The sequence below is a fragment of the Psittacula echo genome, assembly GCF_963264785.1.
Source record: "Psittacula echo genome assembly, chromosome: 17".
Lineage (NCBI taxonomy): Eukaryota > Metazoa > Chordata > Aves > Psittaciformes > Psittacidae > Psittacula > Psittacula echo.
Genome location: NC_137753.1, coordinates 976190 through 995782, shown reverse-complemented (window position 1 = coordinate 995782; position 19593 = coordinate 976190). Strand labels below are relative to the sequence as shown.

Below are 19593 nucleotides of genomic sequence, written 5' to 3'. Positions count from 1 at the left end.
AAAAGGGGTTCTTCACATGCATAACGTGAAGCAGGTACCTGCAGGTTGGTATCAGACTTAATGCAAGGTATGGAAGCATAGGAGGCCCTGAAGTAGATGTTAGATCTAAACAGATTATCTGAAGTGATGAGAGAGTAAGACTAATTAGTACAGTTCTAATCTAACATTTTAAAAACCCCAAACAAATTAGTTTTCCCCTTTGGTAGACTTATTCACAAAGAAGTTTCTTTTTCAGTTTTAGATGAAAATCCATAATACAAAATGAGGGAAGGCCCTACGGACTGAAAAAGCAATCTTGCTCCAAGGCAATCTGGTTCAGCTATTAAATGGTTTTGTTGTGCATTTGATATTGTTTCTGTGAGATGCAATGTCACTTGCCAGAAGATTAAAGTGACAAAATATTTAACCTGTTAAATGGATGAAAAAGAAGGCATTTTCAGATGGAGGCAAGCAGAGATTAACGTTCTCCTTTTTATCTCCTTGCAGTGAAAATCAATCAAACCCAGCATTCAGCAAAGCAAAGGGGTGCTCTGCAACAATGACCATAATTTGGCGTAAGAAGAACTTTTTCCTCTGTTTTTTGCATTTAAGTGGAAGAAGAACCTCATGAAGGTTTAGAACCTAAAAGACTTGGCAATGAATCCCAAGGATTAGACCACATCCACATTCCATGGAGTTCATACAAGGTTTCTCCTCATTGCGATGGGAAAACCTGACTTATATTTACATTCAAAGGGTCACTTAACTTACATCTCCATTCATCAGTTTACAGTCATCGTCAATCTCATCAGCACTGTCCTCATCAGAAACTTCACCCTCCTCTGCATCATCACTGATGCTGGCTGGAAGTTTCTTCCCCTACAAGATAGTGATTACACAGGCAGGTTAGTGTGCAGCTCTTGCTAGCACACAAGAAAAGAAAAAGTATTCCAAGCATGCAACCAGGCTCTTATTGATTGAGAAAGCATTTGTTCAGGACCTTAAGCACCAGGTCCTTAAAGACTGCTTTTTGTAAACTGATTTATGTTAGGGTATAAGCAAAAGCAAGCAGAAACAATAATCATCACAAACAAAAAGAGGGATGGAACAAATGAAGCAGGTTTTTACCTTAACCAGTATCTTTCCTTTAAGACTTGCTGGTGAAGGGAGAGTGGTAGAATCATCATTATGCACAGAAGACAGATCCAGTTTGTCTCCGAGGATTTCTGTAAGATACTGAGCCATCTTCTTCTGCTGAATGACACTGCAATGGTTCTCAATTGACAAAATAACAGGGTACCTGGCAGAGACATAAGCAAGTATCATCAACTGCAAATTTAGCTTTTATAGCATTAAAATGATAAGGGTTATTACTGTCTGAGCCATTTCTGTAACAGGCATCACCACCAATTATGCCATTCATGAGGAAAACCTAAACAGCCAGTGCCTTCAACTCCCCTTCCCATCCACGCTTCAGCCCTTTTGTACTCTCACAGGTAAAAGTAAATAAAGACCCCAAGGACTGAACCCAAAGGGGCTTTGTCCTTCCCTTCCCACTTCCAAAAACCAAGTGATAAACCCTCTGTTAGCTCTTGCCTGAAAACTTCTCTAGCTGGCAGCAGAGCAGTGCCATACAAACAAGCCTGCAATAAAGCCTCTTCTAAAAGACAGGAAGTATTATTTCTAGGTCTAGTTTTATCATTGCCATTTATTATTGATTCTCCAAGCCTGAGGCTAAAAAATAACAATGCCTGGTTGTTTGAAAGGCATCAAGATAGGAATTGTTGAACATTGATTCCAGTGTGGTTGGTGTCATATAAAAGCACACTGAAGATGGATTTCTGTTTAGAGATGATGTACTTCTAGGATGAGCACAAAAGTCAGCATACACTGCAGCTTGTAGGGCTGAATTATGAGGGATTCATTAACCAAAAACTGATTACGAATAAAAGATGTCTGTCCTGACATCTGCCTCCCATTAGCTCCTCATCAGGAAGAAAGAGGCTTCCAGCCAGACAACGCCTGCAGGACACAGCTTCCCAGCTGATGACTATGGTTAAATTCCTAGCTCTGCCTGAAGACAGCTCCTGAGCTGAACGTGCAGCCTACCAACGGCTATGCCCCCAGCCTAGCCTGGGAAAGCAAACATCTGCAGGTCTCGTGTATATTTCATTCAGTACTAAACTCTGACTGAGCATCAATACCCATACAGAAAAAATCCCACCACAAATAGTTAAGTTGTAACATCTTCCCATTGGACCTTTCTGTAAAGCTTTTCAGAACTGCAACCATTCCAGAAGTTCATGTGTTCCACTCGCCAGCTTTCCTGCCCTTTTTTTACCATCTGTCCAGGCAAACTCCAAAAATTTCAGGCTCACATGAAGTTTACCCAGGGTGAAATTTCAGAGCAAGCTCAGCTTTATTAATGAAGACAGATGGGCTGCTCTGCTCTGGGGAAGCTTTTACACACATAAATTCATTTATCTTAAAAAATTATAACCAACTAGTTTGACATCCCTATTTTGACTCTGAGGAGGAGGAGGGCAGTACTGCCAAGGTACATCAAGCTTCCCATTGCATAATTCTCTGATTTCTTCAGCAATATACAGGTAGGGAAAATAACCTATTTCTGTTGAACAGTCTGCTTTCTCCACAGTTGGGCTCCTGTCCCTTTGTATTCATTTACTCTCCGACTTACTCCCTGTCCCTGAAGCAACCTAGTGTAACCTTGGCATCATTTCGGTGCACATGCAGAGAGAGATGCGGTTAAACTGTCAGCCATTCACTGCATCATTCACTGTCAAAACCTGTTGATCCTCCGGTCTACAAACGGGATAAAGACAGCCCTACACCTGCGTACAGAATGTCCCTACTCAGTCAGTTGCGCCTTGGTTACTCCTTTCTGAAAGCCTTCTCCCCACAATAAACTACTCAGAATTCTGCCTGGCACATGCAGGAACAGGTCAGACTTTCGCCATCTGCCTTTAGGAGGATGCCAGGGAACACTTCAGTTCACAGTTCTCAGACTCTCAAGTTGGCACACTGTATACATACTCATTCTTGATAAAGGCATATTTGTTGATAGTTTCAATCACATCTTTGAAGAGAATTTTGGAAGTCAAAGTGTATCCATGGTGGACAATTGGTTCACCATCTGGCCCATCCCAGCAGTCAACTGTAGAACAGAAACAATGACACCCATCAGACACTTTCTTTACTTTCCCAATCAGAAATATCAGCTTTCCTCTCATGTGTAGCAGGAATTCTGCTGTGTTTACCAGTTTGGTTGTCATACACTTGCCTAGAAAGTACAGACACCAAGAGAGTCTCCTGAACGTTAGTACTCAGTCTACAAAATATGCCACAATCAAGAAAATTTGTTGATTATATGGTAAAATTATTTTGTTGTTCCATTTTACTTGGCTTTTTCTTCTACCCAATTACCACGTCTTCTGCAGAAGTCATGAGTCTTCCTTTACAGAGAAGAAACAAAACTATGGAGGCTACTGATGATTCCTTTTTGATACTTACCCTCTACACACCGACAGCCAGACTGCAGCACCCATGCATACATGTCCACCCTAGACTGGGACATCAGCTGATCTCCCATGAGGTAGGTATTATGTGAAGAGGTAATGAAATAGTGACTCAATGGATAACTCATGTCCTGATTCACTTGGTAGTGTTCCGGGTTGAATATGTCCCCTGATGGACTCCGCATGTAATTGGTGAAACCTGTAAACAAACAATACTATAAATAATACAGTTTTGTCCTTTTTGTTGCTATGGCCTTCCTGAAAACAGCCAAAAAACACATCCTACATTCACCAACACAGTCATGAACATGTAAGATAAATAAATAAAACATCCCCACTGTCACAACGACCAATTGCAATTATTGCTTTCAAGAAACTTCTAGTTGCTTTGTACCTTTCCCTCCTCTGCCTTCCCTGAAATAAATATGTCTGTTTAATCCAAAGCTGACATTTGAGGCTTATAATTTTTGTCAAAAGACTCTGCTGGGACATTAAGTCGCATGGTATATAAAAGCCTCCAGAGAGCTGCAGTCACATCCTGCCATTGCTCCTCAGTGAAATGAGTTGGAAGATACACGGTGTTGCACTGCCTAGAGATACTTTCTAGTGGCACAATACAGTCTGAAGCAAGGGAGATACTTTCCTCTCCTCTATTTCTCCTGAAAATATCAGAAGAATGTCAACACACACCGGCTTGTGCAAGCAACAGTTTCTACTGCTGATATGACACCACATGCACAAACATGTACATGGATGGCAGAGATCTGCAGTGCTGCATCCCTGCCACTCTGTGAGGCTGAGGTTCACTCCAGACTTACACCAAAAGATAAATTTTCCGTAGTACTTGAGTGATGCTACCAGAAGAATTTGTTTGCTGAAGTAGTGGAATGCAGACAACATCCCCTGTACTTCTGTATTGCAATCATTGCCCTTGTTCGGAAGGAAAGTGTTAGCAAGTACTGGTTTTTATCTTTGTATGAAATTGCTGCTCTCGGATCACCAGCATACATTTGTGCACATATTCACAGACACCTTCACAAGACAAACATTAAAAACTGTAACTTCCATTTCAAGTCTGCCTAAAATCCTTTTAACTTGCCACCAATGAAAGACTAAGATTTCCACCCAGATCCTGGCTGTAACAGCTACTGACAGTGATGATACCTTATTCAAAAGGTCTTTGCTTCAAGACTTCTAATTCTCCTGACATTTCACTCATTATTCCATAAATAACAGTGCCTTTATAAAAATTCTGCCAAACTTCTAAAGGTCTTAACGCCCTTTCTGTGACTGTGACAGACTGGTGCTTTGTTTCACTAAAGGCAAAAGAACTCCAGTCCTCAAAATCAGTCTGGTCTACAGAGCAAAGGGAAATTGAGCTTCAGTAGAGTCTAAGATAAAATGTCCTTTATGATGGTTCTTACAGGCTTTATATTTCATGGTGATGAAAGTTTTATTAAAGGAAAAGAGATGATAAATACAAAGAGCAGCCAAAACTTTTTGAACAGTATTTGGGTCTCTGGAGGCACATATCAACTAGCAAACCTGTTATATAGCTAGAATAGAAACAAGAGTAACCAAGTCAGAGCAGACACCATGAAAAATGGACGCAGCACAGTGTGTGGCAGCACACATATGGCTGATCACTCTTGGCAAATTAGTCATTTCATCTCACTACAAACCATCAGCTGCTACAAGACTAATTCCACACAGCACTGTTAATGCCCCTGAAACAACACCAGTGTTTGCTTTAAGCACTTGTGAAGATATAATACCAAAATTGATATTTGAGTTCACAGTAACTGGATCTATCAGACTTTGGATGAAGAAACATGAATGAATCAAGGTATTCTTGGCAGTGTGAACTGTAGATCTCTGGTATTCCCACACTCAGGAAAAGCACACAGACACAGTGGTCTGTTCTGATCAACAGAGGAAGGTAAGAGGGGTTTTGCAGGACTATGTTGAGTGAGTGAATTGACACAGGCCAGTCCAAGGCGCTTCATGACAAAAGCCATCATAGGCGAGGAAGCAAGGCAATACAGACACATGAATAGATACGAATGGGTCAAGAACACTGTACTATTACTTTACTACTAGTGAAGTGCTGCTATGTGTGGCCAGGATGCTCCTGTCTGGGCTCTACTAATGTAAGGAATAAACACAGAGCTTCAGTTTCCATAGCTGTTGTATTTCAGCCTCCCCAGGTAACACTTGATTTAGAACACCAGAGGCATCTAAAGTCAGCTCCCCAGTCACCTCTGTTCAGATGTTGTCATCATACACTGCATTAGTTGAGCTCTAGACTAGGTATGTTCTGTTCTGTTGCGCTTCCGCAAGATACTGAAGTGGTTAAAGTCTTCCATGCAAGGAGCAGAGCCTGTTAACGGGAAGCTTTTTCCAGCTGTCTCAAAACAACCTCATCTCCTACCTCCTCCTGACCAAGAGACCTGTAGCTGACACCCAGCAGAATGTCATCCGTTAGAGAGCTGGGCTGCTCTCTAATCCTAACTCATAAACTCTCCCCTGTTTTATTACCCATTCTTAGATCAGGCTAGTTTTTAAAAGGTTTTCTTTCCAGTATGGGAAGCTACAACTGTTTGAAGCCTAGCCTTGCTTTTCCAGCTATGAGGAAGGCAAGATAATGAACCTGACTATTCATTATTTATGTGACTGCCACTGAGTGTAGAGCACCAGAAAATAAAAGCATGAATATGTCAACTGCTACACTCACTTGACATTGGAATAAGCTTTAAAATAAATAGAAAATTTAGTCTGAAAGTAGAAAAGACCTGAACCCATCCTAAGCAACCCTCATTGCATGACAGTTCTTATACTCTCACACAGTGTAAGAGAAACTATCCACTTCCTTATGCAGTAAACCAAACTGAACTTATATTTTGCCACCTTTCTCTGTGACCACACACTCACAGAAATGGATAAGACAACTTTTGCACAGTATGAAATTCCTGAGGCATGTACTCTGCCCTTGGAGTCGATAAGATCTAGCAGATGGTTTGCTACTTAGGGGAAAGGATTTAGAATCAGTGCTCGGAATAACAGCTACCATCACTATGGCACAGCATCATTGTATTCAGAGTGAAGGCTCTAGCAGCAGAGGTCATGAAAGCATGCTTCAGGACAAATTTCATCTATCATCTCACTTCACATGTTTATTCTGGATCAGATCACTGCTCTGATTAAAACCTAAAGGGTTTCCAAAAATACCTGCAGGAATGATGTAACTCAATTCTATTGTATTTTCCAAAAGCACAAATACAGACACATCTGGCTCCAGCTCACCTTTAATGACTGCTGTGCTGCTTCATGATATGTACCTTTAAAAACAAGTCTTTCAAAGAGCAGCCATTTCCCTTTAGGTTCCTCAGCAAACAATAGGCACTTAACAAGGTACTGAACAGCATACTCTGTACAACCTGACAGAATTCTATGACTATATATTCTGCAAATGGATGCAATATTCTCATAGGCATTAAACAGTTGCCTCTTCCCTATAAAAGCTATGCCAGCCTGCTTACCATCAATTCCCAGAGCTCCCTCCTTCTTGTTCTCCAGGCATGGTTCAAACTTGTTGATGATCTCCAGGCAGTGCTCTTTAGTCACATTCGTCATCTATAAAAGTAGCAAAAATGGTGTTAACTGGAAATCACAGCTTCGCTGGGCTCTTGTCTATGTATACAGCTCAGCAGCTGACCAGATTACACACAGTGGTAGTAGGGATTTCCAGTTACCCAGTGTGATTCTCACTCCTGTCAATCAGTGTCAGGTCAGATAAGAACTAGTCTGCTCTGGGGAATGTTTTCACCCTATTGGCAGCTGCCTGATCTCGGCCAATACAGAGTTCTGCTTTGTAGGTCAAATCTGGTTACAGTATTATTAGGCACCCAGGGCATCCAAACAGAATGAGCTTTGTCCCAAACCAATAGGATTTCTTCTCTTGTAGGATTAAAGGATTAGTTTGCATTATCAAGGGGTTTTTACTTTGAAATAAACAAGAAAATGGCTCATCTCTATGCAGCAGACAGAAAAATCAGTTAGTGGCAGGGTAACAGAGAATCAGAAAGCTCTATGAGGAAATCTGCTAACTTCAATGTTGTTTCGCATTCTCAACTGAAAATGACAGAGTACAAATGGAAATATATGTTTGCAAGTGCTGTCACTTATTAAAAAAGGGCCATTTATGATACACTGTAGCTTTTTTTACCTTGCAAGTTTTCCATAGTTCAGTTTTAACACTATTATTTAATATTCCTATTTACTGTTGATTTATCCTATAATTATTATCCCTGCTATTATTTAATATTCCTATCCTCAGTGGTCCAGCAAATCTTTTCCGTGAAATGCTGTACATGACACATGAAAATACAGCCCTTGTCATCAGAGGGGATTGCCAATAAAGTGACCAAGTCAATGACTGTTTTGGAAAGACAGAATCTTTGCCCAGGGGGAAATGAAACCACCAGCATCTCTGCTACCAGATCAATGCCTTTTCTGGGGGTCATTTACAACCTAATAAATACAAGTGAAATAAGAGGAAGAAAAAATCCTAGCCCTGTCTTTGCCCATACGTTATTGGTTTGCTGAGTGCAGAAGTTAAAACTCTGGAACAACAGAAAGCTTTCTCATCGAGCTTCAAAGCACAGAATGAACATTTGTTTTCCATGTACATATTGTATGAGTAACGGCAGCACTAGATGAGAGAGAGAAGCCCCACAGGCCTGAGTTGTCCACATCAGTGATTAGCCAATCCCACTGTGGTGTGTTCATTTTCGTCTCACCATCTGGAGGATCACTTGACCAATGAAATGGAAACATACCCCACTAATCTAATACCATAATTGCCAGAGAGGTGGCTTTTTTATTCATTCATTTTTTAGACAACTTGAAACTGATGGAGATTCATGACTTAGAGACATGCAGCTTCAAAAGAGGTTGTGAGAGGAAAAAGGCAAAGACAACTCAATGCATTTGTTCCTGCACTGACTGCATCTTGCTGCCCAATCATTTTTTCTCACTTCAGAGCCTTCCACAAGTTTCTAGATGAAAGATATTAGGATCATTCAGGGACCCCAGGAAGTCATTCAGCTCAAAATCCTGCCCCAGGCAGGGTCAATGACAAGGTCACATCAGGTAGCTTACAGCAAAAACAGTATTTAAGACCCTCTCCAGCAATGGAGCTAAAGCACTACGAGACAAGGGAACATGTGCTACTACAGATCCCCAGAAAACTGTCCCAGACATTAATAATCCTCCCAACAGCTATTTAAAAAATAATCTTACACTTTACAAACTGAGGTAGTGTGACAAAGCAATTCAATGTCTTATCATGGACTGCAGTGAGTCAAAAGCAGAGCCAGAAACACCAAAGTACTGAATACTGGGAAAAAACAGATATGGATAGAATTGTCCTAAAATAACACATGAAAAAGAAAGAAACTGTAGAGACTATATTCAGTAGCACAACAAAAGAGCCTACAGAAAAGAAGAGGTAGTGAGAGCAAGCAGATTCAAGAAGTAGTCATGCCAGCCTGCAAGATGAAAATCAAGAGGCATCCAGCTGTCTATTTGTCACATGGATGACAACAAAGCTCCCACCCTTTAGAAGGTGATGCATCCGCAAGGGCAAGCAGGAAGGCATAAGGGCTGCAGGGGTTCTCCTGGCTTGGCCCTACCTTCTGTTCAGTCTCCAGAAAGCGTCTCAGGTCATCTGCATCTAGGTGGTCCTTGTGGTTACTGTAGGTGAGCATCAGCAGGTAGAGATCACGGCGCGTCGACATCATCTTATAGAAGGCGCAGAACTCATCGAAACCCAGAGTGCCCTGGTTATCATCTGTGTCAGCCTCCTGCATTGCACAACAGTAAGGCAATGAGATCCCAGCAATAGCCAGAACAAACCTTAAATAAACAAACTCCTGCACGGGAATAAAGCAACATGGAAATTAAATGCAGGATGATAGCACCTGACCCAGCCACTCTCTGTATGACCTCCTAGAACAGACTGATTTACCAGGCTGATGCTTTGCCATGTGAATGCTTTGCACAGCTTTCTCCTTTGAACCTCTTGAATGTATGCATTAGTGCATGAGCCAAGAAACAACTTTTATTGTTCCACTGGGAACTCTGCTTGAAAGATTTCTTCTACCTATGGCAACAAAGTAAGACAGCATAGAAAGAATGTGCATACGCCTGGCAGAATTACCCACTCATATTTTCTTGAAAAGATCATTACAACTCAAGTCATCTTGAAATTAATTTTATATCCAGGATTTGGGAGGCTCCCTCTTAAATCCATGGCCATAAACTAGTAAGATCTGCAAGAATACTAAGTTTGCAAGTAAAGAAATAATCATCAGTGAATGACACAATATCCTCTAGTATATCTACCCCCTATAATATGCATGTTTCTTGGTTCTTTACTTTTTGAGCTAGGTGCCTCAGCCTGTGACCTGAACCACTCTCAGTTGTATCAGCAGTGTTACTTAGTGCTACTGTGTTTGCACACGGTGGAGAAAGAATTTCTTCCACAAAATCTTGTGATTGTCTGATCACGATGAGCTCTACTCAATGATACAACTATCTGGAGAAGAGATTATGGAATTACTGTGTTTCCTAAAACCCTGTTCCTAAAACCATGAAAAAATGAATGAAAAATTCGGCCAGGGGGAAGTACGAAAAAGGAAAGCTGCACTGTTTCATGTAAAAAAGCTTATCCAGCACTCCCTACTTTGTTCTGAGTAAAAGAGTGGTCAGTTTATTGCTTTGCTCACCTTCACTGTGAACAAGTTTAAGCACATTTAAGGCCACACATTGAAAAATAAATAAATTAGACAAGTTTTCACCACTGAATTTCCTTCGCATACTGCCATGCACATGCACTTGTATCAGCTGAGGAAAATAAACTCCCCTAACCATGGACAGCATGAACTGCCTTCACAAAGTACTTCTGATCTGGCAAGCTGACATCCATTCAGTTACTTGCCCAAGACCAAAGTACTGCCCCAACTCTCCAATGTAGTCTAACGCAACCTCAGGGATTGTTAAAGCCTTACACAAACAGCCTCCTCTTCCCTTGTTCCCCACGATTGCTCCCTACTTTAATTAACAGTCAAGGAAACTTTCTTCAAGACCTACATCTAATCTACTCTATTATATCTTAAAATACTTGGTGTAGCTGTTTCATTAACCAAGAGATTTGATTTTTAATTTCAAGGCTGCTTAATATTCTAAGCTATCAAATAGCAATTGTATTTTCAGTTGAGGCCAGCTCAGTTTCAATTATGGATTGCATGTGGAAAAAAGAAACCTATTCTTCTCTGTTAATAGCATTTCTAAAGCACCCCTATGTGTAGTAATGGTAGTTGATTACAAGCAGTAAAACCAGAACACAGCATACAGTAAGTGCAATTTTTTTCCCCAGGAAATACTTCCCCAGTCTCTTTTATCCAGTTTGCATCAAACCTAATGGCTCATCCTGGAAAGAGTCACTTTAATCTACTCATTTTAATGAGTTTTTAAATTCAGTTCTTCACTGAATTACTGAGCATTCATAAGTTCAGTGTTTTCTGGTATGAAAGAAAAAGATAAAGAGAAAAAGAAGTGATGAGTGAACCCCTCAGAATTCTCTGGCTGTACATGCACGATTCCCCAAGGGGTTTGAGCCTGGAATCTGTCCCAGAACTGAATTACTGAAAATCCAGTGATTCCCAGGCATGACTTTACAGAAAACATGAAGCAGTGCTGAGATGTCCCTGACTCAGGGTAGTGCAAAACTCAAGGCTTAACCCTACGCTCAGAACTGTTGATTCAACTTCTGCTTAGGTTCTTCACACAACAGACTTTTGGGTTACAAAAGCACACACATCTCCATGGTTCAGCTGCCCAGTAAAGGTCAGCAGAATGCAATGGCAATCAAACAGCTGATAGCAGGGCAAACCCCATGATAAATACAGAAGTCTCCATGCTGGATATTTTACAGGTGCCAGTTACTGGAGGATTCTAGATACTTTATTAGATGATATTTACTAGAGAGAAGGTAATCAGAGGAGGAAACATGACTGAGATTCAGATCAAGAAGTTTAGCAAAGAACCAATCTCTGTACTGTGCGTCTCAATGTTATGCAACACCAGAAGGTACCTGGTGTAATGACTTTTTATATGAATAACATTTATCTATGATGTGTTTCTTGAGCTCTTTTCAATTTACTAAATGGACTAGTGTAGTATCTTTCAGCAGAGTGGAAACAAAACAGCTGCTGAAGTATTTACAATCTCTCCTATTAGGTTCAACGTGAAATCTCCAGCAACTGCATCCTTGTTCTTTTAGAAAACAATACATTTTTATTTCTTACCTTAAACATTTGCTTGACTTTCTGTCGGGGTAGGTTCACATTCAGTTTGTGCATTAGCTGAAGCACTTCATTAATACTCAGACTGCCATCACCATTCTTATCTGCCTCATCAAATGTCTGCTTCAACCACATTGAACAGGAGTTAAGGAACAGCATGGAATAGTAACGGCCATTACTGATATAATAATAGTAAAGGATATTATGTATATATGATATTTTCCATGTTAGGAAAGACTGGGTATTATATTGGGGATGAAAGAGTTTACAGTAATACAGAACTCTACTCATGCTATTTCAGTAAGTTTCTAGACTTGCTATGCTCAACACGCAACACATGCTATTTACCCATACTATATAGCACAGAAGAACTAACTTCTGAGAGAGCTGCAAAGCTGCATCACACTTTGTCCTGTAGAACCAAATGAAACAGACACCTTTACACAGGGAGTAACGGATGAAAGAATATACCTGTAGGGTTTTCAGTCCGCTCCAGTCATTCACTTCCAAGTCTTGCCCAGAACAATCCTCTTCAAGGACTCCTCTGTCTCTGGAAACAGGGAATATAATGGGAACCACTTTGAAGCTTTGAGCCTAGTACTTACTTTTAGCAAAACAAATACTTGAAGGAATTCCTATGCTATTGATAACTCTACACCTCCAGGAATTGCTCTCAGATAGCATTAAGAAGGATATTGGTCTCTGGTCCTTTGGCGTTTTGAGAGGCTGTCTTCATCACTGATCCCTGCCATCAGGTATTTTAGCCCTGTGATCCAGGTGCGTGCTTCCTCTCCACTAGAAGATACCAGGTCAAGAGATTCCATATGGTCTCCATAGTAGATACTGAAGCAGCAGTTGGGATCAAAACTGCCATCGGCATAGCGCTGAAAGATCTCTGACTGCTTCCCCTCGCAAACCTCCTGAATAGAGTCGATGGAAACTAGAATGACAAAAGCGTGTATTTCATCAATGACTGTGTGCCAGCCCTAGGCCACAGGGTGTGTTCATCCTGTAGAGAAATCCTGCAGAGAAAGGGCCCAAACCACACACTGCAAAGTCCTCAACTCACACAGGCTTTGCCTGCAACTCAGTACTACTACTATTACAGTATCGCAACCCCCAGAGCTGACAACAACCACTTCATCTTCATAAAGTATTAATCATAAAATCATTTACTACCCTTTAAATTCAAATACAACATTCTTCTTGGTCATCTATCAATGAGCTAAATCCTTCATGCTTGTTTGGTTGTAGGAGGGCAAGACCCTAGGAGGAATCAGAAGTTCTGGGGCTCAAACTCACTTTTGGCTTTCTCATTCTTCCGAGAGGGTCTCCAGCGAATACACGACTTGTGCTCATCCAGGTAATAGAAGCGGACCAACCCTTTGGAACTGCCACGGAGTTTGATCATTTGGGTACCAGTTTGCATGGAACTCATACATCTTTCCACTGAAGAGAGAAATAAAGTGATATCAGTAAGTCAAACTATTAGCAACACACTTATTTGGGGGGATTTAGCTGAATGAGTAAGATCCACCTTCTGATCACACTCTAAATCAAGCTACTGTCAAGTATCAGTTACCAGTATAAGCACAAGGAAATTCAGACAATATTCCTAAGTTGATTGGTAACACCTTAGTTGATTGGTAACACCTTAGTTGATCGGCAGTACTCCTGCAAAAGGAAACCAGATTTGGGCACAATGTCTGCACATGTATGTGCGCTGAAACACGCACCCTGGCTTGTCTGTGTGACTGGAGGCTTACAGCACTAGAGAGGGGCAGGAAAACCTGCAGGAAGAACTCAGTGGTACTTCCATCAAAGAAAAAAGTAAACCTTTTGGTTCTGAGGTTTTTCACCGCATGGAAATGAGCAGAGCACACTGATGGGAAGACAAGCCTAACTGCTACCTACCATTGTTCAGGTACCTGCTTTAAGGATTCATTTCTATACATCAAACAAAAACCCCTCAATCTTACAATGAATCATGTTTTTGAAGAAATAGCTGCTAACTTCAGGCTGGAGTTTTCTTCGTGCTTACATAACATTTTGCACTTCAACAGAACCTTTTTGCAGAATTCAGCTGAAGTTCAGCTCTCTTCTGATCTAATGAGTCGCCTCAATCTGCATCTGGACAAAACAGAGTCATGGAGAGCAGATGGATCTCTGTACTGCGGCAAAAAGCAGTGTCAGAGCAGAGCAGGAGAGAGGAGCAAAGAACACTCAGTTCTGCGCTTGTGTTCTTACAAAGTGACACTGGACTGCCACAGTGAAAAGGCTCAAAGTGATGTTTCACGGCTCATAGTAACATTTACAGTTTCTATTAAAAGTTTGAAAGTAACGATAAATAACAAAACTATGCGAATCATAAATCCCTACAACTTGTCCTGCTACAGGAATGAAAAATAAGAGCCCAATTTCCTGCTCATTGTTAGAAAGATGTTCTAGTGCCTGTTAATTAATGATTTCTGGCTCAGCAGCACTATTGTCCTTTAGGAGTTTCTGGGATTGATGTATATGTGTGAAGGAGTGGGAGTATTTTAGCATGCGGGGATGAGAAGAAGTTAGAAGGACTGAGTCACAGAGTATTTTTATACAGGGACCAGCTTTGTCAAAAGCTTCACGTCCTAGGTTCAGCACAGCTCCAGGTTATGTTGTACCACACTGACCCTCCCCAGCCTCTTTGGAGAAGTCAGGCTCAGCTCTGAACTGATAACAGACCCTGACAAAGATGCATCCTGACTGTGCACTTCAAAACAACCCCTCTTCAAACACTGTGAGGAGAGAGAAAGAGATTTCAGAGGCTTATTTCTCTCCAGGGCCTCCAGAAGACACAACATGTTTGTTGAAAGCCCTCCAGCACATGTGCGCTGTAAGGGCAAGCTGTTCCCTTAAAATACCACCAAACCACAACAGCTTTCCCCCATGCAGACCAGGACTCCCACACTTATCCTGCATCCAGCACTGCCAATCCATTGAAGAGAAATACTTGCTACGGGTTTTAAAAGTCTCACTGGAAATGGTTTTGTGGCTATAAGTGGCTCATCAATAGGTAAAGCAAAGAACTGACTGGCTCCAAGTATTCCTGCCGGGAACATTATGAATCATAGAATGGTTTGTACATGGAATATCATAGACTCATAGAATGGTTTAGGTTGGAAGAAGCCTTAAAGATCAATTTCAGTTTAGAGAGGAGGCATCAAATCCTTTTAAAAATCAACATATAACAACAGCATACACAACACGTTGCCTCTCTACAATCCATCCAGTAGAGTTGTGGGAATCCTGTTCAAATGAGAGGTCTTGAAATCAGAAGATATTCTGAAAATTCAGCTGATGCCTGGGAGCTCAGGGAATCTCCACAGCAGCTCATGGGAGCACTTAATAAGGGCTCCCAAAGTGCCACTTCTGACCCTGAAGACATCCACTCAAGTAAGGGTCTTATTACAAAGCTTTTACATTAACTGCTGGCTACAGCACCTTGGGTTTGTTCCTTGTTCTTTGAAAAAGAAAATGTCTGTTTAATTCTGCCAGCAATGGCACCCAAAAGATAATGTGAATAGGACAAAAAAGTCCTTACAAGGCAGCAGGTGATTCTGGCCAAGGCCGCTGCAGGTTTCCTCACTGGACATGAGTGGCTCAGGAAGCCTGCTATTAAAATGCAGTTAATAGAACAGGAAACATCTCATTTTTATAGCAAACTCCAACTAGGTTTGTTGGGCTTATTACCTGCTTAAAAACAAGCCTGCTACAAAGCAAAAAGGGACCCTGCTCAGCTGGCTGGTGAAGCTTTAGAACTTTGCCATTGTATATCATTATTTAGAAAACAACCTCTCAAGAGTCCAGTGACCTGTTGTGGAAGAAGACATCAGAGATGCTTCTATATGCTCATTTCAGAGTGAAAACTACAAATACTGCATGAAAAATCAAAAAGGTAAGAGGTGTACAAGTCCAGGCAGATAGCAAGGCTTTCTTACTGATGGCACGGAGAGGGAGATTGATTCTATTTCTGCAATAGAACATGTCTAAAGATCTGTACATGTCAAAGTGTACAGCTTTGCATTTGCTTTTCCAGAATAATGTAAAGAAATCAGTAATAACTGAGAAGCTCTTGAAGACCAAGGACTAGGGCTGTGGCTCAAGTTCTTCCTTCTTTTCTGCCCCCCACACTACTGCTGGACAAAGCTGTCACTAAATAAGGGTTCAACACAACAGCTTTCAAGGTGATAGCATCACGCTCAGTGCAGTGGCAGGTATCCAGCCTGCATCTTACCAATATGGCCCATTTTCCATCTTGGAGAAGCTACGATGCTGCCACCAACCCAGAAAAACTCTTCAGCCAGGCGTGCCACTGAGAACTTATTCTGAAGCAAGGGAGTTTTTGAGGCATCCATATCTGAGACAAAGAGCAGCTTCAGAACTGAATGCATGCAAGCACCGACGGCCTTAGTAGATATTAAGATTCTTCAGGACACATTTTCAGTGTAACAGCATAAAAATATTAGCAGGAAAATCCAAGCTAATCGGTGATTTCCAAAATCCAGTGGTATTTTCAGCTTGTTAAAGAGATGTTTCACAGTAAATTTAGGTCTTCTTCCAGATTTAGGTCCAGAGTTAGAATATTAAAATCCTAACAAAGTCCTTTTTATTCTCTATGTGTTTATTTTCGAGGACTCGGTGGGTTTCAGTTCAGTATTTTCAAGAAGACACGTGATGGCACATGAGGCAGTCTGACAGGTAAATGAATCCATTTCTGGACAGAAAGGCTGCCCCATGATATCCTTTGTCTGTTGCTACTTTACCAGCTGCTGAGCATCCACCAAGACATCACACCAATTTACAGTTGTTGGCTTTTCCATGCTGCTTCCTCCTTCCAACATAGAAGTACCTCTTTTACACGATTACTAACAGATTTGCAAGTCCCACTCTTGCTGAGGGCTCTGCTTGCTCGTCAAAACCAAGCAACAATATCCACTGCAGTAAGGAAGTGCAAAGTTAGTAGCACAATCCATTCCTCTCCCTGCCCTCCTAAGCCACCCTTGCCTTTCACTGTGAATCTGTCTGGGGGCTGAAGTTCTTCAGTCTCTTTCCAGGTCTGAATAAAAAGAATCACATTTTCTTCCCTTACAGCTCTTCAAAATCTCCCTGTATCAGTCTTCATCTTCTCTCATAAGGTTCTCCTCAGTATTTTAATGGACATGCCTGCTAAAAGACAGAATCTTTCTCTCTAGGCAGTAAAAACTAGATACGATGCAAACACAGCAACACATGTTTGCTTCAAATCCTAAATCCATCATACGCACTAATCCTAAAGCTGGGGTTCTGCCCTATCCAGTCAAGGGATTTAAGTGACATGTTACAGCTGTAGGGAAAAAAAAGGAGGTTTAAAAAAAGTGCTTTCTTCTTCACCTCTGTTGGCAGCATCTTTCCATCTCTCAGCCCATTTAGGAAGGTCTTTGCAAACTGACACAACCCCACAGAAGATGCTTGCTTAGGACACATCCAGGCAACTCCCTGTACAGAACAAATACTGCACACAGAGACCGGGAGTGCAGAGGGTGCTCAAAATATGACAGAGATAAAAGCAGGCAAGGATTAATCTTTAAAAAGCTGTAAGTCACTGCCTCATTCCATTTGAAATGCATCCATTAAACTTCAAACACAGAAATCTGTCATTTATGTTATCGCAACTCTTAATCTACATCAAGTTGCAAGTACAATATACAATTGCTTTTGCCATCTGTGATCCATACAAGGAGCCTAATATGCTTCTAGCTTGATGAGCTAAACGCAAATTGCCCGTTTAAGAACACATTCATTAAGTGCTTCCTACTCCTCCTTTCAGTTTGAAAAAGCTTTAGAGTAGTTAATTCTAGAGATGATGCACTCTCAGTGTTGTTTATTTCACCACCTCTGCCCAGAGTTCTTCTGTTAGGCTGGACTCAGAACTGAACCAATTTTCCAAAGCAAACCCAAACTGGGTCTGTGCTAAGGGTCAGTGGTGGCAATAATGCTGCGTGCACTCTTGTCGCATTTTGCTATTTATTCAAACAGTTCAGGAGTAGCCTTCCCCTGTCCTAAGGCAGAGTAATTTACTGAGATGACCGCAAACTAATTGTCATCAGAGAAGGAACAACTTCTTCTGTAAAGAAACACATATTCGTACAACACAAAACTGCTCCACAGAAGGCAAGAACCCATTGAGTACTGTTCTGAAAATCCTAATCCTTCTGTCTGGTGAAGCAAGACCTAGCATGGGCCAGAACGAGACCTGAGAAACGTGAGCTTCATTGCCTGCTCTACTGCATGCTCTGGATTTCTTAGATACATCAGTAAACTTCTTTATGGGTAATTGCCATGCTATAGAAAGAACATCTTAAATGGGAAGGATGACATTGTTATACCTGATAAGGGAGGAGATACCACTAAACTTAAAGGCAACAGAGTTAAGGCAGAGGTTTGCAATAAACCAGAAGTATTGTGGTGGTTTAGCTCCCTTTTGTTTCCTCTTGAAACACTAATCAGGACAATTACTTGCAGTCTCCCAGGTTGTACATGCACCAAAATCTCAGCAGCTGGCACGCTGTGTGCTGGGCACCAAAGGCACTCCTTTTACAATTCAAAAATGGATTCTGTGAAGACATCCTAGATTCTGCATTAACCATTTATGTGCTGCCAACCTGGGGATAAAGGGAAGGAGGAGAAAAAGAGTGAAATCTAACTCCTATTACAGCACTGCCCAAGGTATTAATTTCACAGTTCAGAACTAGAATTCTGCATAAGGAGGACTTTGAATGTGGATTTGGTTTTATTCAAGGAAGGAGAAATGTCAGTGATTTATAGCACCAGAAAAGAAGAACTAGTTCAGTGTTCAAGTTAAACATAGATCTGTAACCCAAATCCCACCTAGAGAAGGTTAATTTAAGTCCTTTTACTTAGCACTATCAATCCATCCTCCAGGCCTCCTAAGAATGATCACAAAGAGAATCTTTCCAAAAGCCCCTCTATTCCCTGATTGTGCTGGATAGTAGGCAACAGTGTGGGAAAGCAACAGGAAATAACAAAAGGTTAAAGTGGCATAATCCCTCTCCCAACTCTTAAGCTACTGAGCTGAGTACTTAGGACATAAGCCTATTGAAATGGGTTTCTATTCTTGCCTCACTGGACATCCTCAGAAGAACCTTGCTCACCTGGCACAACATGCAAATTACACACTTCTTTCCATGGCACTTCAGAAACTTACTGTTCCCTGAGTGTAACAAAGGCTTTTCATGACACAGAAAGCTTTTGAAAACAGCAATGTCTGAGTCTGCAGGCTGGCCCTGGCTCAGCTAAGAGCAGGACTCAGAATACTTGATGAACAATGCTAGAAAATGACAGGTCTGGAGAAGGAAGAAGTTCACTTCAAGCCTGGTGGAAAAGCCAGAGTCTACCATATGGAGAAAGAGCATCTTGCAGAAGATACAGGAGCACAGCATATATATGGTTTGGAAGAGGGGAGAAGAGCGAGCAAAAGGGAGATCCTCCTGAGACCAATGGGTTTATCATTAATGCAATCCATCGGGGGGGATGATTCCCTTCCAATACACCTGCTTTACTGCTGAGGGAAGGAAAAAGCGTTCATAATTATTTCATACAGAGGGAAACAGCAGCAGCCCTCAAGAAAAGACAAAACTAAACATTGCAATGCAGGAAACTTCGCTATATGGGCC

General features: G+C 41.4%; 2 protein-coding genes across 2 annotated transcripts in view; both read right to left on the bottom strand.

The window, feature by feature from the left end:
- LOC308228077 (1-phosphatidylinositol 4,5-bisphosphate phosphodiesterase eta-2-like) overlaps window positions 1-11953 on the bottom strand; it is a gene marked incomplete at its 3' end in the record, with an annotated part of 31117 nt that extends 19164 nt beyond the window's left edge. Inside the window, exons 1-7 of the mRNA XM_080631182.1 lie at window positions 11885-11953; window positions 9209-9379; window positions 7055-7148; window positions 3511-3714; window positions 3034-3154; window positions 1108-1279; window positions 751-858 (exon numbers count right to left, since the gene is read on the bottom strand). Of these exons, the coding sequence (XP_080487308.1) occupies window positions 751-858; window positions 1108-1279; window positions 3034-3154; window positions 3511-3714; window positions 7055-7148; window positions 9209-9379; window positions 11885-11938 (924 nt within the window). The 5' untranslated portion in view covers window positions 11939-11953. The remainder of the gene's footprint in view (window positions 1-750; window positions 859-1107; window positions 1280-3033; window positions 3155-3510; window positions 3715-7054; window positions 7149-9208; window positions 9380-11884) is intronic.
- Window positions 11954-12564: 611 nt separating this feature from the next.
- LOC308228248 (1-phosphatidylinositol 4,5-bisphosphate phosphodiesterase eta-2-like) lies at window positions 12565-16275 on the bottom strand (the record flags this gene model as incomplete). The annotated part of the gene is made up of 3 exons (XM_080631501.1): window positions 12565-12821; window positions 13184-13330; window positions 16155-16275. The coding sequence occupies 3 exons, from the start codon at window positions 16273-16275 to the stop codon at window positions 12565-12567; spliced, it is 525 nt and encodes a 174-aa protein (XP_080487627.1).
- Window positions 16276-19593: the final 3318 nt, after the last annotated feature.